Source organism: Cervus elaphus, chromosome 1 (genome assembly GCF_910594005.1).
Source record: "Cervus elaphus chromosome 1, mCerEla1.1, whole genome shotgun sequence".
NCBI lineage: Eukaryota > Metazoa > Chordata > Mammalia > Artiodactyla > Cervidae > Cervus > Cervus elaphus.
The window spans coordinates 97,525,657-97,543,881 of NC_057815.1; the positions used below are offsets into that span (position 1 = coordinate 97,525,657).

Genomic DNA, 18,225 nt, shown 5'->3' on the forward strand with positions numbered 1-18,225 from the left:
GGGACCATTGACATTGACACCCTAAAACAACATTAAGAACCCAATGACTCTCTAAGGATAAAATATAAAATAATGATACAGTTCAGTTAGTTTGTTAAAGTCTGGGAGATCTGGAAACTCAACAGTCAGGAAAACTTGTTCTTTTTAACCAGACCATGGGACCAAAAATTTACATCCTGCTTCTGAAGACATAAATTGGTTAGAGCTGATAACCCTGCTTATCCCACAAACTATTTATTTTCTTGCCCCTTAAGGTTTAAGGTTTCCAGGAACATATCAGCATTAAAGTACTTCTAACCATTCCATCTTGATGATTGTATTACCTGCATACAACCATAAATTTCTCGGACATGACCTGTTGAACACAGACAACAGAGAGGAATGCATATTGGTTTTTCCATATTGGCTCTTACTCTGCAACATTGAATATTTGATAACTTTATTATTGCCATATATTCTCACACAATTCTCATCACATCAAATATGTTCAGATGCTTGAAGTAGCAGGACTTATTTTGACAGCATGATCCCACTAGCTATGTCAACCAGGGGTAAATTTTCCAGACTTAATGAGGGAGGGAAAGAGGGGCTTGACTTCCATAGTATCAGAAATTGCTACTGACTGTAACATGGATTTTGAATATCATCCCCATCAGAAATTCCCACTGGACACTAGATGCAGAGTGTTGCATCATTAGAATTACAAGTTAATAGCTCTGAAGGGGCCACACACTGCATTCCACCTCTCTTTATTGTTCAAATCATGTCCTCCAATTTATACTATAACTGTGGGACTAGAATGTGATCAGTAACTTATTAGATAATAAGCACTGAAAGAGGTGTTACTCAAACATTAGCTGTATCAGACTAGTCTTCCAGGAAGGCACAACTAGGCCAACTGTATCCTTGTTTCTGTCTAAAGACACATTCTCTCTGTGTGTTTGTTCTCATTGTGGGCAGAAACACAGAATGGGCATCAATGACCACCATGTCTGGATTATGCTGCGTCAGAATATTTGGGGGACAAGGTTTACACACTCCTGGGGCCTCTGTCAGGGGTATCTCTCCTTTAGGGTCAGAAGCCTGTCAGAAGCAGACAAGAAGGAACAGGTTCTAAATCTTGATGCTTCATGAATAATTCAGTTCAGTTCACTCGCTCAGTCATGTCCAGTTCTTTGCAACCCCATGAACTGCAGCACGCCACGCCTCCCTGTCCATCACCAAATCCCAGAGTCCAATAATTGCTAATAGATTAATAAATGATGAGGCCACTCCACATGGAGGATAAAAACAATGGGTCTCTAGGACTTAAAGATATTGTGTTTGTGTAGTTTGATTCAGTTGTTGGTCCATTTTGGCATATTATCTGGGTCAGTTTAAGTCTTGTCAAAGGCAGAATGAACTTTGTTGCTGTCCATTCATATAAATATTATTGAGGGTTAAGGGAGGTCATTCTAACAAGACAAATCCATCGGAAATCTCAATTTGTGACCTCAGCAACACCCTCTCTTCTTCTGCAACCTTTTCAAGGCATCTTTGATTTCTTTGTTCCTCAGACTGTAAATCAAAGGATTCAACATGGGAATCATCACCGTGTAGAAGACTGATGCAAATCTGTCAAAGCTGGAGGAACCACCAGAGGTGGAACTCAAATAGACAAAGGTACTTGAGGTATAAAAGAGAGTGACTGCTGTCAGGTGGGAAGCACAGGTTTTGAAAGCCTTGGACCTGCCGCTTGCTGTCGTGATCTTCATGATGGAGATGACAATGTAGACATAGGATATCATGATAACTAAGGCATTTATTATTCCAAAGATTATTGTTGATATGGTAGTGAAGAGTTGTGCAAAGAAAGTGTCAGTGCAGGACAGAACTAACAGTTGGGGCATGTCACAGAAGAAGTGGTTGATGACATTAGGCCCACAGAAGTGGAGCTGGACCATTGCACACAATTGGGACATAGAGCCAGAGAGTCCAGCCAAGTAGGATCCCAGCACCATCCGACCGCAGAGAACGGGCGACATGATTGAGGAATAGAGGAGTGGGTTACAAATGGCAGCATATCGGTCATAAGCCATGGCGGTCATGAGGCAAGACTCACTCAGCCCCATGGTGGAAAATACAAAGTACTGAACAACACAACCCACGTAGGTGATCATTTTCCGCTCCTGAAAGAAGTCGTAGAGCATCTTTGGGGCTGTGGAGGTCACATAGCAGATATCTATGAAGGACAAGTTACTGAGGAAGAAGTACATGGGGGTGTGGAGGTGGGAGTCCATTCTTATTAAGATGAGAAGGGATAGGTTCCATGTCAAGGTCAAAATGTATATCACCAGGAATAGGACAAAGAGCGCTACTATGATTCTGGGAAAATCTGAAAAGCCCAAAAGGATAAAATGCATGGTCTTTGTAATATTTCCTCCCTCAATCATTGGCTTTGTACTCCTAAAATCAGAAAAGAGACAAGAGAATGCATCGCTGGCTCAGGTGATATGATAGCATCACAGTTCTCATCTATGCCATGTCTTTCTTCCATTGAGCACTGGATAAAAGGAAATGCTCCACTGCCCTGGAGAAAAGATCTCAGCTTTTCATCTTGAATTGTCAGGAAGTGCCTCCTCAGTGTTTCAGGTTCTCAGTGATTTCATGAGGTCTCATGATAATTAAAAGATATATTTAAAAAGTTGAAAACGTTTTTAAAAAGCAATACAAGTCTTGTGATTATTATATATAAGGAAGAGATCATTGATTAAAATGCTGGGTTTTTCAAAGACCTCTAATAATGTATAACTGCTGCTTTATAATAATATAGCATAACTGGTACCATTGCAGGATAAATTTGAAGCAGCTCTTCTCCTAGATGATCATCTAGAGAGATTTCTTATATTTTCTTCTTTTATCCATAGGAAAGTGACTCCATTTATAATTACTTCGCAATCTTTTTACAAATATATTTATTACAGTGGCTTCTAAATGGCCTAGAAAAATATATCATGATTTGTAATCTTGAGTTGTTAGACAGATACAGCATGTATGCCCAACTAAGTTATATAGTAAGTGTTCTTAGGGAGGACATCATGTAAAATATCTCAAAAATAAGCTAGTACAACTCACTACTGGCCCCCACTGTTGGCCTATTTTTTTTTATTCTTTTCTTCTTAGGAAAGAGCGTAGAACTGTGGTTAAGGGTTCAGACATTAGAGTCTTAGTTCTGCGTGTCATAATCAAGATGGCAGTATAGATCATTCCTAATTTCAGTTCCCCTCACTTAAAAAGTAACTAGTAACTATTCATAGGAAGGATACCAGTGTGAAAATTCTAAAACACAACGACGAATGTGAAGCACCTCTCTGGACCACACTGACCAAGAAGGACCACATTAGGGGAGTAGAGAAGTTCCTCCCTGACAGCCTTGCCCTTCCCCACTACTGGTTCAATGTCACGACAAGAGAGCTCCTCTTGGTCTCTGGTTTTCCTGCCAAATTGGACAACCTAGAAAACATAGATAAATTTCTAGAAATATACAACTTAGGAAAACTGAATCAAGGAAAAACAGAAAGACTAAACAGGCCAATAACGACTAAGCAGATTGAATCAGTAATTAAAAACCTACCAGCAAAGAAAAGCCCAGGACCAGAAGACTTCATGGTGAATTCTATCAAACATTTAAAGAAGAATTAATTCCAATCATTTTCCAAAGTCTTCCAAAAAGTTAAAGAGAAAATACCATTTCCAAACTCCTTTTGCAAAGCCAATATTACTTTGATACCAAAGTGAGATAGGGAAATTACAAGAAAATAAAATCACAGGTCATTACCCTTGATAAATGGAGATTTTTAAACTCTCAACAAAATACTAGCAAACAAAATTCAGCAGCACATAGAAAGGATCATACACCATGATCTGGAAGGGTTCATTCTTGAGATGCAAGAATGGGTCGATCAATCAATGTGATACACTGCTTTAATAGAATGAAATGTAAAAATCACATAATCCTCTCAATAAATGCACAAAAAGCATTTGACAAATTCAACACCCAATCATGACAAAAATTCACAAGTCAAGTGTCGAAGGACTTCATCTCAACATAATAAAGGACATAGTAACATGCCTTCATCTAACATACTCAGAGGTGAATGATTGAAAGCGTCTCTCGTAAGATCAGGAATAGGACAAGTAACTAATCATTTCTACTCAACATAGTGCTAGAAATCCAAGCTGGGTCAATCAGGCATGAAAGAGGAAAAATAAATAAATAAATATCAAGAGAACTGGAAATAATTGAAAGTGTTTCTGTTCATAGACAACATGATTTTTAACACAGAAAACCCTAAAGACTCCACCCCAAAACTGTAAGATCTTATGAGCAAATGTAAGTTGCAGTATACAAAACCAACAGTCAGAAATCAGCTGCATTTCTACTACCTAGCACAAATTATCTGAAAAAAACAAATAAAGAAAACAATTCCATTTACAGCAGCATCTAAAACAAAACACTCAGGAATGAAATAACTGAGGAGATGAAAGATCTCCAAAGTGAACTCTCACTATAAGACATTGACAAAAGAAACTGAAAAGACACAATAGAAAGATTTTCCATATTCATGGACTAAAAAAATGGATAAAGTTAAATTTTCCATAATGCCCAAAGCCATAGATAGATTCAATGCAATACCTATCGAGATTCCAATGACACTTTTCACAGAAATAGAACAGCAATCCTAAAATTGGCATGGCACCACAAATACCCTGAACAGACGAAGCAATCCTGAGAAACAGACCGAAGCTGGAGACATTATGCTTCCTGATTTCAAATTACATTGCAAATCTATAGTGGGTTTTTTGGGTGTGAGAGATTATATCAAACTAAAAAGCAAAAGAAATAAACAAAAGGAAAAGGTAACCCATGAACTGGGAGAAAATATTTGCAGAAACATATCTAGTACGGAATTAGCACCCAAAATACACAAAGAGCTCATGCTCACTAGAGAGTTATTTACAATTATTACAATAGCCAAAACACTGAAACAACTTAGACGTCCACTGAAAGGTGAATGGATATGATGGCCATACTACCCTGAGTGTATCCGATCTTGTCTGAAAGGTGAATGAATTTTTAAAAATTACATATATATATACACAAACATACATATATATATGAAATATTCAGACATGGAAAAGAAAATCTTGGCATTTCCAACAGCTTGGGTAGATCTTGAGGGCATTCTGCTAAGTGAGATCAGTCACATAGAGAAAAACAAATACAGTATTATCTCCCTTTATGTGGAATCTAAAATAAATCTCATTTTAAAAAATTCAGATTGTGCTCGACAGAGGCAGGAGCAGAAGACGGAGGAACTGGTTAGAAACGAGCAGAAGATGTAAACTCCCAGTTAGAAGGCAAGTCCTGGGGACTCACTGCACAACTGATGACATTAGTTAATAATACTGCATTGCATATTGGAAAGTTTCTAAGAAAATAGACCTCAAAAGACTTCATAACAAGGAATGATATCATGTCCATGGAAGGTGATGAATGCTAACCATTTTACCATGGTAACCGTTTGGCAGTACATGCGTGTATCAAATCATTATGTTGTGTACCTTGTCACTGGCGTTTGCTTGCTAAGTCGCATCTGACTCTGTGACCACAGCACACCAAGCTCCTCTGTCCTTCACTTTCTCCCAGAGTCTGCTCAAACTCATGCTCATTAGGTTAGAGATGCCATCCAACTGTCTCATCCTCTGTCACCCTCTTTTCCTCTTGCCCTCAGGATATCCAAGCATCAGGGTCTTTTCTAATCAGTCAGCTCTTTGCTTCAGGTAGCCAAAGTATTGGAGCTTCAACTTCAGCATCAGTCCTTCCAATGAATATTCAGGGTTGATTTTATTTAGGATGGACTGGTTTGATCTCCTTGCAGTCCAAGGGACTCCCAAGAGTCTTCTCCAACACCGAAATTGAAGTGTATCAATTCTTCAGTGCTCAGCCATCTTGATAGTCCAACAGTCACATCCATACATGACTACTGGAAAAACCATAGCTTTGACTATACAGACCACTGTCAGCAAAGAGATGTCTCTGCTTTTTAATGTCTGTCTAGGTTTGTTGTAGCTTTGTTTCTGAGAAGCAACATCTTTTAAATTTGTGGCTGCAGCCACCATGCACAGTGATTTTGGAGCTCAAGAAAATAAAATCTGTCACTGTTTCCACTTTTTCGCCATCTATTTGCCATGAAGTAATGGGACTGGATGCCATGATCTTCATTTTTTGAATGTTGAATTTTAAGCCAGCATTTTCACTCTCCTCTTTCACCCACATCAAGAGGCTCTTTAGTTTCTTTTTGCTTTCTGCCATTAGAGTGATATCATCTACATATATGAGCTTGCTGATATTTCCCCAGAAAATCTTGATTCCAGCTTGTGATTCATCCAGCCTGACATTTCAGGTGATGTGCTCTGCATGTATGTTAAATGAGCAGGGTGACAATATGCAGCCTTGACATACTCCTGACTCAATTTTGAACGAGTCTATAGCTTCATGTCTGGTTCTAAATGTTGCTTCTTGACCTGCATACGGGTTTCTCAGGATACAAGTAAGCTGGCCTGATATTCTCCCCTCTTTAAGAATTTTCCACAGGTTGTTGTCATCCACACAGTCAAAGCCTTTAGCACAGTCAATGAAGCAGATGTTTTTCTGTAATTCCCTTGCTTTTCCTATGCTTCAACAGATGTTGGCAATTTGATCTATGGTTCCTCTGCCTTTTCTAAACCCAACCTGTACATCTGGAAGTTCTCGATTTACATGCACCTGAAGTTTAGCTTGAAGGATTTTGAGCATTACCTTGCTAGCATGTGAAATGAGTGTGGTTGTATGATAGTTTGGATGTTCTTTGGCATTGCCCTTCTCTGGGATTGGAATGAAAACTGACCTTTTCCAGTCCTGTGGCCACTGCTGAGTTTTCCAAATCTACTGGTATATTTTGTGCAGCATTGGCACGGCATCATCTTTTAGAATTTTAAATAGTTCAGATGTAATTCCATCACCTCCTCTAGCTTTGGCCATAGTAATGCTTCCTAAGACCCAATTGACTTCACACTCCAGGGTTTCTGGTTGTAGATGACCACATCATCATGCTTAACTGGTCATTAAGTACAGTTAATGTACTGGTACAGTTCTTCTGTGTATTCTTCTCACCTTTTCTTAATCTCTTTTTCTTCTGTTAGGTCCTTGCCATTTCTGTCCTTTATTGAGCCCATCTTTGCATGAAATGTTCCCTTGGTATCTGTAATTTTCTTGAAGGGATTGCTAATCTTTCCTATTCTATTGCTTCCCTCTATTTCTTTGCACCGTTCACTGAGGAAGGCCTTCTTATCTCTCCTTGCTCTTCTCTGGAACTCTGCATTCACTTGGGTATACCCTTCCCTTTCTCCTTCACCTTTCACTTCTCTTGTTCTCTCTGCTATCTGTAAAGCCTCCTCAGAAAACCACTTGCCTTCTTGCATTTCTTTTTCTTTGGGATCGATTTGGTCACTGACTCCTGTAATGTGTTATAAATCTCTGTCCATAGTTCTTCAGGCACTTTTGCTACCAGGCCTAATCCCTTGAATCCATTTGTCACCTCCACTGTATAGCTATAAGGGAATTGATTTAGGTCATACCTGAATGGCCTCGTGGTTTTCCCTACTTTCTTCAGTTTAAGCCTGAATTTTACAATGAAGAGCTGATGATCTGAGCCAGAGTCAGCTCCCAGTCTTGTTTTTGTGGACTGTATGGATTTCTCCATCTCTGGCTGCAAAGAATATAGTCCATCTGATTTCAGTATTGATCATCTGTTGATGTCTATGAGTAGAGTCATCTCTTGCATTGTTGGAAGAGGATGTTTGCTATTAAAAGTATATTTTCTTGACAAAACTCTGTTAGCCTTTGCCCTGCTTCATTTTGTACTCCAAGGCCAAACTTGTCTGTTACTCCAGGTATCTCTTGACTTCCTACATTGAAATTCCAATCGCCGATGATGAAAAGGACATCTTTTCGTGTTAGTTCTAGAAGGTCTTGTAGTTCTTCATAGAACCATTCCAATTCAGCTTCTTTGGCATTCGTAGTTGGGGCATGGACTTGGATTACTGTGATGTTGAATGATTTGCCTTGGAAAGGAACCAAGATCTTTCCTTCGTTTTTGAGATTGCATCCAAGTGCTGCATTTCAGGTTCTTTTGTCGATTATGAGGGCTACCACATTTCTTCAAAGGGATTCTTGCCTACAGTAGTGGATATAATGGTCATGTGAATTAAATTTGCCCTTTACCATCCACTTTAGTTCACTGATTCCTAAAGTGTCAATGTTCACTCTTGCCATCTTCTGCTTGACCACATCCAATTTACCTTGATTCATGGGCCTCACATTCCGGGTTCCTACGCAATATTGTTCTTTATAGCCCTGGAGTTTACTTTCACATCCAGACACAGCCACAACAGGGAGTTTTTCCACTTTGGCCCAGCCTCTTCATTCTTTCTGGAACTATTTCTCTGCCCTTCCCAGTAGCATATTGGACACCTACCGACCTGGAGAGTTCATCTTGCAGTGTCATATCTTCTTGCCTTTTCATACTGTTCATGCGGTTCTCACAGCAAGAATACTGAAGTGGTTTGCCATTCCCTTCCCCAGTGGACCACGTTTTGTCAGAACTCTCTGCCATGACCTGTCCATCTTGGGTGGCCCTACCTGGCGTGGCTCATAACTTTATTACACAAGGCTGTGATCCATGTGATGCTTTTGGTTAGCTTTCTCTGCTGGTGGTTTTCATTCTGGAGGCTGTGGGATTATAGTTCTTGCTTCTTCTGTCTGCCCTCTGATGGATGAGGATAAGAGGTTTGTGCAAACTTCCTGATGGGAGGGACTGACCGTGGGGGAAACTAGGTCTTGCGCTGGTGGGCAGGGCCGTGCTCTGTAAACCTTGAATCGAATTATCTGCAGACGATTGGGGCTCTGTGCCCTCTCTATCAGCTATTCAGCCTGAGGCAGCCCCATGCTTGAGTCTACAGGCTCTATGGTATGGCTAATGGAGACCTCCTCAAGAGGACTTATGCCAACATACTGTGCCTCCCAGGACTGCGGCTGCCAGGGCCCCTGTCCCCGCAGCAGGACCCTGCTGACCATGCCTCCACAGGAGACCCTCCGACACTCACAGGCAGGTTTGCTCAGCCTCTTCTGGGGATCACTGGGGGTCCTGCTGCACACAGGTTTTGTTTGTGCCCTCCAAGAGTCTCTCTTTCCCCCAGTCATGTGGAAGTTTTGCAATCAAACTCGGAAGTTTTGCTATGCTACAAATTACCTTCCCTTGTGCTAAAAGAGGAAATTAATAATAACCAAAAAAAAAAAAACAGGGAAAATTTAGAAAAAAGTAAGTAGAAAGGACTTGAAATTTCAGATATTTAGAAGTCTTATAAACATTGATAGTTCATTATTCTTATAGAAATGGGCGTATGCCAAAAGGATAAAGAGAACTTTAAGAATAAATTCAAATGTGGCTAAGAATTTAATATATGACAAAGTTAGTTGATTTAAATTGATAGAAAAGTCTTTCCCAAGTATTCTGTGAGGTCTGACTTATTGTTAGTAAAAAGCCCTGGGGAAATGAATAGATACACCTTTGTATAATCTTGGGCTGAAAAACCAATTTCTCAAATATAACAATAAACAAGAAACTTTTAGAGCAAAAATATGATATAACAATTTGAAACTTGGTTATGGTTGAAAAACCCACTTATATAATTTTGAAATACACAATGAAATGACAAACACAGTCAAAAAATATACAAAAAGACAACATAGTAAGACCTTTAATATGAATACAAAGAGTATGTCAGTAAGAGATGGGCATACATATATAGTGATGATGAGTACACAAAATAATTCTATCATTTCTGGAAGAAAACAATTATATAATGGCTCTCTCTCAACTTCTCTCTCTCTTACACACATGCATACAATACCTGTTCCAATTACAAAGGCCAAAAGTAGTCAGTGATATCATTTTGATTTTCTTCTTTATATTTATCTGTTGGTTTTCAATTTTCTACAACTCATATTTACAAGAACAACTTATTAAGATCTAATCCTTAATTGTTAGGATCAAGAGAGGAAGAGGGAAAATGACAGAGAGAGAATTACAGTAAGAGGACGGAGAATAGACTTTCAGACTTTCCTTTTATTAATACCTGCTGGCTGTGTGACCCCTGGAAACTTATTAACATTTCTGTTCCTCAGTTGCCTCATTTATAATGGGATTAATAATGCTTACCACCTCACAAGCCTGTTGCAGAGACTGAATGACGTAAAGAGCTTATTAAAACTCTGTCCAAGTGTGATCTACTAAGGACATGGTCGTTTCGGAGAGTGGTACAGGGCACAAAATCAGGGAAGAAGGGCAGGAACGCTGCTGGATGAAGAACAAAGTAAGCAAAAGAAGACTAAAAGGGACGGTTATGTGCACCCTCCCTGTGCGTGGAATGGGGGCATCTCTGATATCTGCGTCACCTACCCTAGAGTCTCAAGTCTCCCAAGGTCTCCAAGGACGATGCTGGAAATCTACTTGACCTATTTCAAAAGACCAGTGGAGTCAGAAAGAGAAAAACAAATATCGCATATTAACACATATGTATGGAATCTGGAAAGATGGTACTGATGAATTCGCAGGGCAGTAATGGAGATGCAGGCATAGAGAATGAACTCACGGACACAGGCGAGGGGGGAACGAAGGAGGGGTGAGGTGAATGGAGAGAGTAGCATGGAAGCAAAGACACCACCACATGGAAAGCAGCCAGTGGGAATCTGCGGCGTGAATCAGGGATCGCAAACCCAGGATCTGTAACAACCTAGAGGGGAGGGAAGGGGTGGGAGGTGGGAGGGAGGCTCAAGGGGGAGCTCACACACGTATACCTGTGGCTAATTCATGTTGACGTATGGCAGAAACCAAAGCAACATTGTAAAGCAATTGTCCTTTAATTTAAAATAAATAATTTTTTAAAAGACCAATAGAATTGTACATGAGGACTTATTCGAATCAGCAACCAACTTGGCTTTACTCTTCAGAAATTATGACTCAAAACTATATATTGAAATGGAAATCCAATTGTTCTTATATAAAAGCAGATCCTCAAGGGAATAAATTAAAAGAGTCTTTGCAAAAAAGAAGAAAAGAAAGAGAGATGGTAAACATAGACAACTACGTTTGATCATACCTTATTCCCCTAAATTCAGGAAAATATTACCTTAATTCAGCATTCATTTAACTTTTCAGTTCAGTCTAGCCGCTCAGTCATTTCTGACTCTTTGCCACCCCATGGACTGCAGCACGCCAGGCTTCCCTGTCCATCACCAACTCCCGGAGCATTTAACTTTTACAGTGTGTTAAACTTTACAGACATGCCATTTGATTCTACATGATAATTTGCTCCCATTTTACAGGTGAAAACCCAGCAGACAACAGAGTGCAAGACAGTATCCTTTAAAAATTTCAGGACTAGAATTCAACATTCATCCCTCACCGCAGAGTAATACCTGACATTTTAGGTTACAGATTACAAACCTTCCTCCACAAAGGTCCAACTGAAAGAATCACATAACTATGGAGACAACACAGAATCCATTGTTCTTTATAAATCATGCCCTCTCACCTTGACACAGTACCCAGGAAGACAGAGTTCTTCAGAAAGGTCGAAACTGTGTTTTTCTTTTGCCAAGAAATTTTCCTATTGCACCTCAGGACAGAAAATTTGGGCCATGAAATTGGCTGTCCACGGGCAGTCAGAGAGATGCCCTCACTGGGGAGACTCGTAAATGTGTTTTTAAGGGCAGAAGTGAAAGTAAAAAGACAACGAGGAGGTGAAAAATCTCCAGGTACTTTCTCTCTGGAGTCAAGGTTGTCATGGAGTTTTGTCCCTGCTAATTTCATGCACCACTTTGCCATGTCCCTTCAGGTTCAATTCCCCCTCTTCCCCATATTCCTATGATGATCTCATAATTATAGCTTTCCCTTTAACAAACTTGGAATCATGTGAGCTGGAAGATTCATGGTGGTCATCTAGTCCAGTAACTTCAGTTTCCCAGCTGGGACCTGGAGCCAGTGGAGCTAAGAGATTTGCCCAAGATGGCACAGATGGTATACCTATCTAAAATGAATGTGCTTTGTAAACAGGGTGTCTCTACGTATCAAGTTTATTGTATTGAAACTATTACCAGTTAGGTGTGCCATCTTGGGCAAATCTCTTAGTTAAACTGGCCTCAGATTGAAGTTACTGGACTAGATGATCACCATGTCTCTTCCAGCTCAAATGAATCCAAGTTTGTTAAAGGAAAAGCTATCATATATATATATATATATATATATATATATATATATATGTACATATATATGTATATGGATATATATATATGTATGTATATGTATAAATACACACACTCACACACATATATATGTATATACATATATATATATGGGCTTCCCTGATAGCTCAGTTGGTAAAGAATCTGCCTGCAATATAGGAGACCTGAGTTCGACCCCTGTGTTGGGAAGATCCCCTGGAGAAGGGAAAGGCTACCCACTCCAGTGGGTAGTATTCTGGCCTGGAAAATTCCATGCACTGTATAGCCCATGGGGTCGCAAAGAGTCAGACACAACTGAGATTCACTTCCACTCATATATATATATATATATATATATATATATATATATATATACACACACACACATACATACATCTTCCTAAATATCTGACCTGCATCAATCATCACAACAGCCCTGTGAAGCAGATATGGTATTATTTACTATGCATAAGTGGGGAAATCAAGGCAATTAGGAATACAATAAAACTGTTCATGAGATGTCCACAAATTATTGTGGTTGTAACTATGGGCATTGGTATCAGCAAATCTGGAGTGAATACCATCTTTTTCACTTGACTGTTCTGTGATTTGAGCAAATTAACTTCTCTAAACCTCTAAATATTATCACCTATAAAATAGGGCTGATAATAGAACTGAGTTTGAGAGCACTTATTAAGCTATTATGGGCTTCCCTGGTGGCTCAGACGGTAAAGAATCTTGCCTGCAGTGCAGGAGACCCACGTTCTATCCCTGGATGGGGCAGATCCCCTGGAGAAGGAAATGGCTACCCACTCCAGTGTTCTTGCTGGAGAATTCCTTGACGGAGGAGCCTGGCGGGCTACAGTACATGGTGTCGCAAAGCATCAGACACGACTGAGCAACTAACAATTTTACTTTCATTTTCATTTATTATAAGAGTATGTAATCTATACCTTGCCTTCTCTTAATACCAGATGTAAGTTTTGGTTCTGAATTGGAGTTCTTTCCAATATATTAAGCTGTATTACCAATCCTTCATTTGAAATATCTAATTAAAATGACTCCCATAAACTTTTTTTTTGATTTTTGTCTTTTTTAAATTGGGGCTCAGTCAGTCAGTTCAGTCACTCAGTCGTGTCTGACTCTCTGCGACCCCAGGGACTACAGCATGCCAGGCCTCCCTATTCTTCACCATCTCCCAGAGTTTGCTCAAGCTCATGTCCATTGAGTCAGTGATGCCATCCAACCATCTCATCCTCTGTTGTCCCCTTCTCCTCCCAACTTCAATCTTTCCCAGCATCAGGGTCTTTTCCAATGAGTCGGTTCTTCTCATCAGCTGGCGGAAGAATTGGAGTTTCAGCTTCAGTATCAGTCTTTCCCATGAATATTCAGAACTGATTTCCTTTAGGATGGACTAATTGGATCTCCTTGCAGTCCCGGGGACTCTCAAGAATCTTCTCCAACACCAGAGTTCAAAAGCATTAATTTTTTCAGCACTCAGCTTTCTTTATGGTCTAACTCTCATATCCATACATGACTACTGGAAAAACCAGACCTTTGACTAGATGGACCTTCGTTGGTAAAGTACTATCTCTGCTTTTTAATGTGCCATCCAGGTTGGTCGTAGCTTTTCTTGCAAAGAGCAAGTGTCTTTTAATTTCATGGCTGCAGTCACCATCTGCAGTGATTTTGGAGCCCAGAAATATAGTCTCTTCCTGTTTCCACTGTTTCCCCATCTCTTGGCTCAAACCGGGGCTCAGGTGCACGCTCAGTCACTTCAGTCGTGTCTGAGTCTTCCTGATTCAGGGATCAGGAGGTTGACTTTTCTGAGCCAGTGGATCAAAACTGCATCTCTTATGTCTCCTGATTTGGCAGGCACATTCTTTACCACTAGAACCACCTGGGGCTTAGGGACCCTGCCACTACGATGGATATAGAGGTGTTTTTGGAAGAGGGTATGGCAACCCACTCCAGTATTCTTGCCTGGAGAATCCCCATGGACAGAGAAGGCTGGTAGGCTGCAGACCACGGGGTCACGAAGAGTCAGACACGACTGAGTGACTAAGCGCAGCACAGCACACTTCCTCATCTACTTCAGCTAATCTTACTGCTAGGGAGAAGGGGCTGTGTGGGCAAAGAGTTAATTACATGATTTAACTCCTGCCGATAAGGTAGTGTTTATATATTCCTCTGATTAAAGCTGCAATAGCTTAATCCTTTGAACTGAACAGATTCTTTTCTTTATTCCATTTATTTTTATAAGTTGGAGGCTAATTACTTTACAATATTGTAGTGGTTTTAGTCATACATTGACATGAATCAGCCATGGAATTCCATGTATTCCCCATCCCAAACGCCACTCCCACCTCCCTCTCCACCTGATCCCTCTGGGTCTTCCCAGTGCACCAGGCCTGAGCACTTGTCTCATGCATCCAACCTGGGCTGGAGATCTGTTTCACCCTTGATAATATACATGGTTCGATGCTGTTCTCTCGAAACATCCCTCCCTCACCATCTCCCACAGAGTCCAAAAGTCTGTTCTGTACATCCGTGTCTCTTTTTCTGTTTTACATATAGGGCTATTGTTACCATCTTTCTAAATTCCGTATATATGCGTTACTATACTTTATTGGTCTTTATCTTTCTGGCTTACTTCACTCTGTATCATGGGCTCCAGTTTCATCCATCTCATTAGAACTGTTTCAAATGAATTCTTTTCAACGACTGAGTAATATTCCATGCTGTATATGTACCAAAGCTTCCTTATCCATTCATCTGCTGATGGACGTCTAGGTTGCTTCCATGTCCTGATTATTATAAACAGTGCTGCGATGAAATTTGGGTCTCTTTCAGATCTGGTTTCTTCGGTGTGTATGCCCAGAAGTGGGATTGCTGGGTCATATGGCAGTTCTATTTCCAGTTTTTTAAGGAATCTCCACACTGTTCTCCATAGCGGCTGTGCTAGTTTGCATTCCCACCAACAGTGTAAGAGGGTTCCCTTTTCTCCACACCCTCTCCAGCATCTATTGCTTGTAGACTTGTGGATAGCAGCCATCCTGACTGGTGTGTAATGGTACCTCATTGTGGTTTTGATTTGCATTTCTCTGATAATGAGTGATGTTGAGCATCTTTTCATGTGTTTGTTAGCCATCTGTATGTCTTCTTTGGAGAAATGTCTGTTTAGTCCTTTGGCCCATTTTTTGATTGGGTCATTTATTTTTCTGGAATTGAGCTGTAGGAGTTGCTTGTATATTTCTGAGATTAATCCTTTGTCTGTTTCTTTGTTTGCTATTATTTTCTCCCAATCTGAAGGCTGTCTTTTCACCTTGCTTATAGTTTCCTTTGTTGTGCAAAAGCTTTTAAGTTTCATTAGGTCCCATTTGTTTAGTTTTGCTTTTATTTCCAATATTCTGGGAGGTGGGTCATAGAGGATCCTGCTATGATTTATGTCGGAGAGTGTTTTGCCTATGTTCTCCTCTAGGAGTTTTATAGTTTCTGGTCTTACGTTTAGATCTTTAATCCATTTTGAGTTTATTTTTGTGTGTGGTGTTAAAAAGGGTTCTAGATTCATTCTTTTACAAGTGGTTGACCAGTTTTCCCAGCACCACTTTTTAAAGAAGTTGTGTTTTTTCCACCGTATATCCTTGCTTCCTTTGTTGAAGATAAGGTGTCCATAGGTTCATGGGTTTATCTCTGGGCTTTCTATTCTGTTCCATTGATCTATATTTCTGTCTTTGTGCCAGAACCATACTGTCTAGATGCCTGTGGCTTTGTAGTAGAGTCTGAAGTCAGGCAGGTTGATTCCTCCAGTTCCATTCTTCTTTTCAGGATTGCATTGGCTATTCGAGGTTTTTTGTACTTCCATACAAATTGTGAAATTATTTGTTCTAGTTCTGTGAAAAATACTGTTGGTAGCTTGATAGGGATTGCATGGAATTTATAGGTTGCTTTCGGTAATATAGTCATTTTCACAATAATGATTCTTCCAACCCATGAACACGGTATATTTCTCCATCTGTTTGTGTCCTCTTTGATTTCTTTCAGCAGTGTTTTATAGTTTTCTATGTATAGGTCTTTTGTTTCTTTAGGTAGATATACTCCTAAGTATTTTATTCTTTTTGTTGCAATGGTGAATGGTATTGTTTCCTTAATTTCTCTTTCTGTTTTCTCATTGTTAGTGTATAGGAATGCAAGGGATTTCTCTGTGTTAATTTTATATCCTGCAACTTTACTATATTCGTTGATTAGCTCTAGTAATTTTCTGGTAGAGTCTTTAGGGTTTTCTAGGTAGAGGATCATGTCATCTGCAAACAGCGAGAGTTTCACTTCTTCTTTTCCTATCTGGATTCCTTTTATTTCTTTTTCTGCTCTGATTGCTGTGGCCAAAACTTCCAAAACTATGTTGAATAGTAGTGGTGAGAGTGGGCATCCTTGTCTTGTTCCTGATTTCAGGGGAAATGCTTTCAGTTTTTCACCATTGAGGGTAATGCTTGCTGTGGGTTTGTCATATATAGCTTTTATTATGTTGAGGTATGTTCCTTCTATTCCTGCTTTCTGGAGAGCTTTAATCATAAATGAGTGTTGAATTTTGTCAAAGGCTTTCTCTGCATCTATTGAGATAATCATATGGTTTTTATCTTTCAATTTGTTAATGTGGTGTATTACATTGATTGATTTGCAGATATCAAAGAATCCTTGCATTCCTGGGATAAAGCCCACTTGGTCATGATGTATGATCTTTTTAATATCTTGTTGGATTCTGTTTGCTAAGATTTTGTTATGGACTTCTGCATCTATGTTCATAGTGATATTGGCCTGTGGTTTTCTTGTTCTGTGGCATCTTTGTCTGGTTTTGGAATTAGGGTGATGGTGGCCTCAGAGAATGAGTTTGGAAGTTTACCTTCTTCTGCAATTTTCTGGAAGAGTTTGAGTAAGACAGGTGTTAGCTCTCCTCTAAATTTTTGGTAGAATTCAACTCTGAAGCCATCTGGTCCTGGGCTTTTGTTTGCTGGAAGATTTCTGATTACAGTTTCGATTTCCTTGCTTGTGATGTGTCTATTAAGATCTTCTATTTCTTTCTGATTCAGTTTTGGAAAGTTATATTTTTCTAAGAATTTGTGCATTTCTTCCAAGTTGTCCATTTTATTGGCATAGAGCTGCCTGTAGTAGTCTCTTATGATCCTTTGTATTTCAGTGTTGTCTGTTGTGATCTCTCCATTTTCATTGCTAATTCTGTTAATTTGGTTCTTCTCCCTTTGTTTCTTAATGGGTCTTGCTAACGGTTTGTCAATTTTGTTTATTTATTCAAAAAAACAGCTTTTAGCTTTGTTGATTTTTCTATAGTCTCTTTTGCATTTGCTATGTTCTCTTTGCATTTATTTCTGCCCTAATTTTTAAGATTTCTTTCCTTCTACTAACCCTGGGGTTCTTCATTTTTCCTTCTCTAGTTGCTTTAGGTGTAGTGTTAGGTTATTTATTTGGCTTTTTTCTTGTTTCTTGAGGGAAGCGTTTAATGCTATGAACTTTCCCCTTAGCACTGCTTCTACAGTGTCCCATAGGTTATGGGTTGTTGTGTTTTCATTTTCATTCGTTTCTATGCATATTTTGATTTCTTTTTTGATTTCTTCAATGATTTGTTGGTTATTCAGAAGCGTGTTACTTAGTCTCCATATGTTTTAATTTTTAATAATTTTTTTCCTGTAATTGAGACCTAATCTTACTGCACTGTGGTTAGAAAAGATGACTGGAATGATTTCAAGTTTTTTGAATTTACCAAGACTAGATTGATGGCCCAGGATGTGATCTATTCTGGAGAAGTTTCCGTGGGCACTTGAGAAAAAGGCGAAGTTGATTGTTTTGGG

The 18,225-nt window shown here is 39.5% G+C and overlaps 1 protein-coding gene across 1 annotated transcript; it reads right to left on the reverse strand.

Annotated features, from left to right (window-relative positions):
- Positions 1 to 1,493: 1,493 nt before the first annotated feature.
- LOC122678548 (olfactory receptor 5AN1-like) lies at positions 1,494 to 2,432 on the reverse strand. The gene has a single exon (XM_043879072.1). The coding sequence runs from the start codon at positions 2,430 to 2,432 to the stop codon at positions 1,494 to 1,496; it is 939 nt and encodes a 312-aa protein (XP_043735007.1).
- Between the last annotated feature and the right edge of the window lie 15,793 nt (positions 2,433 to 18,225).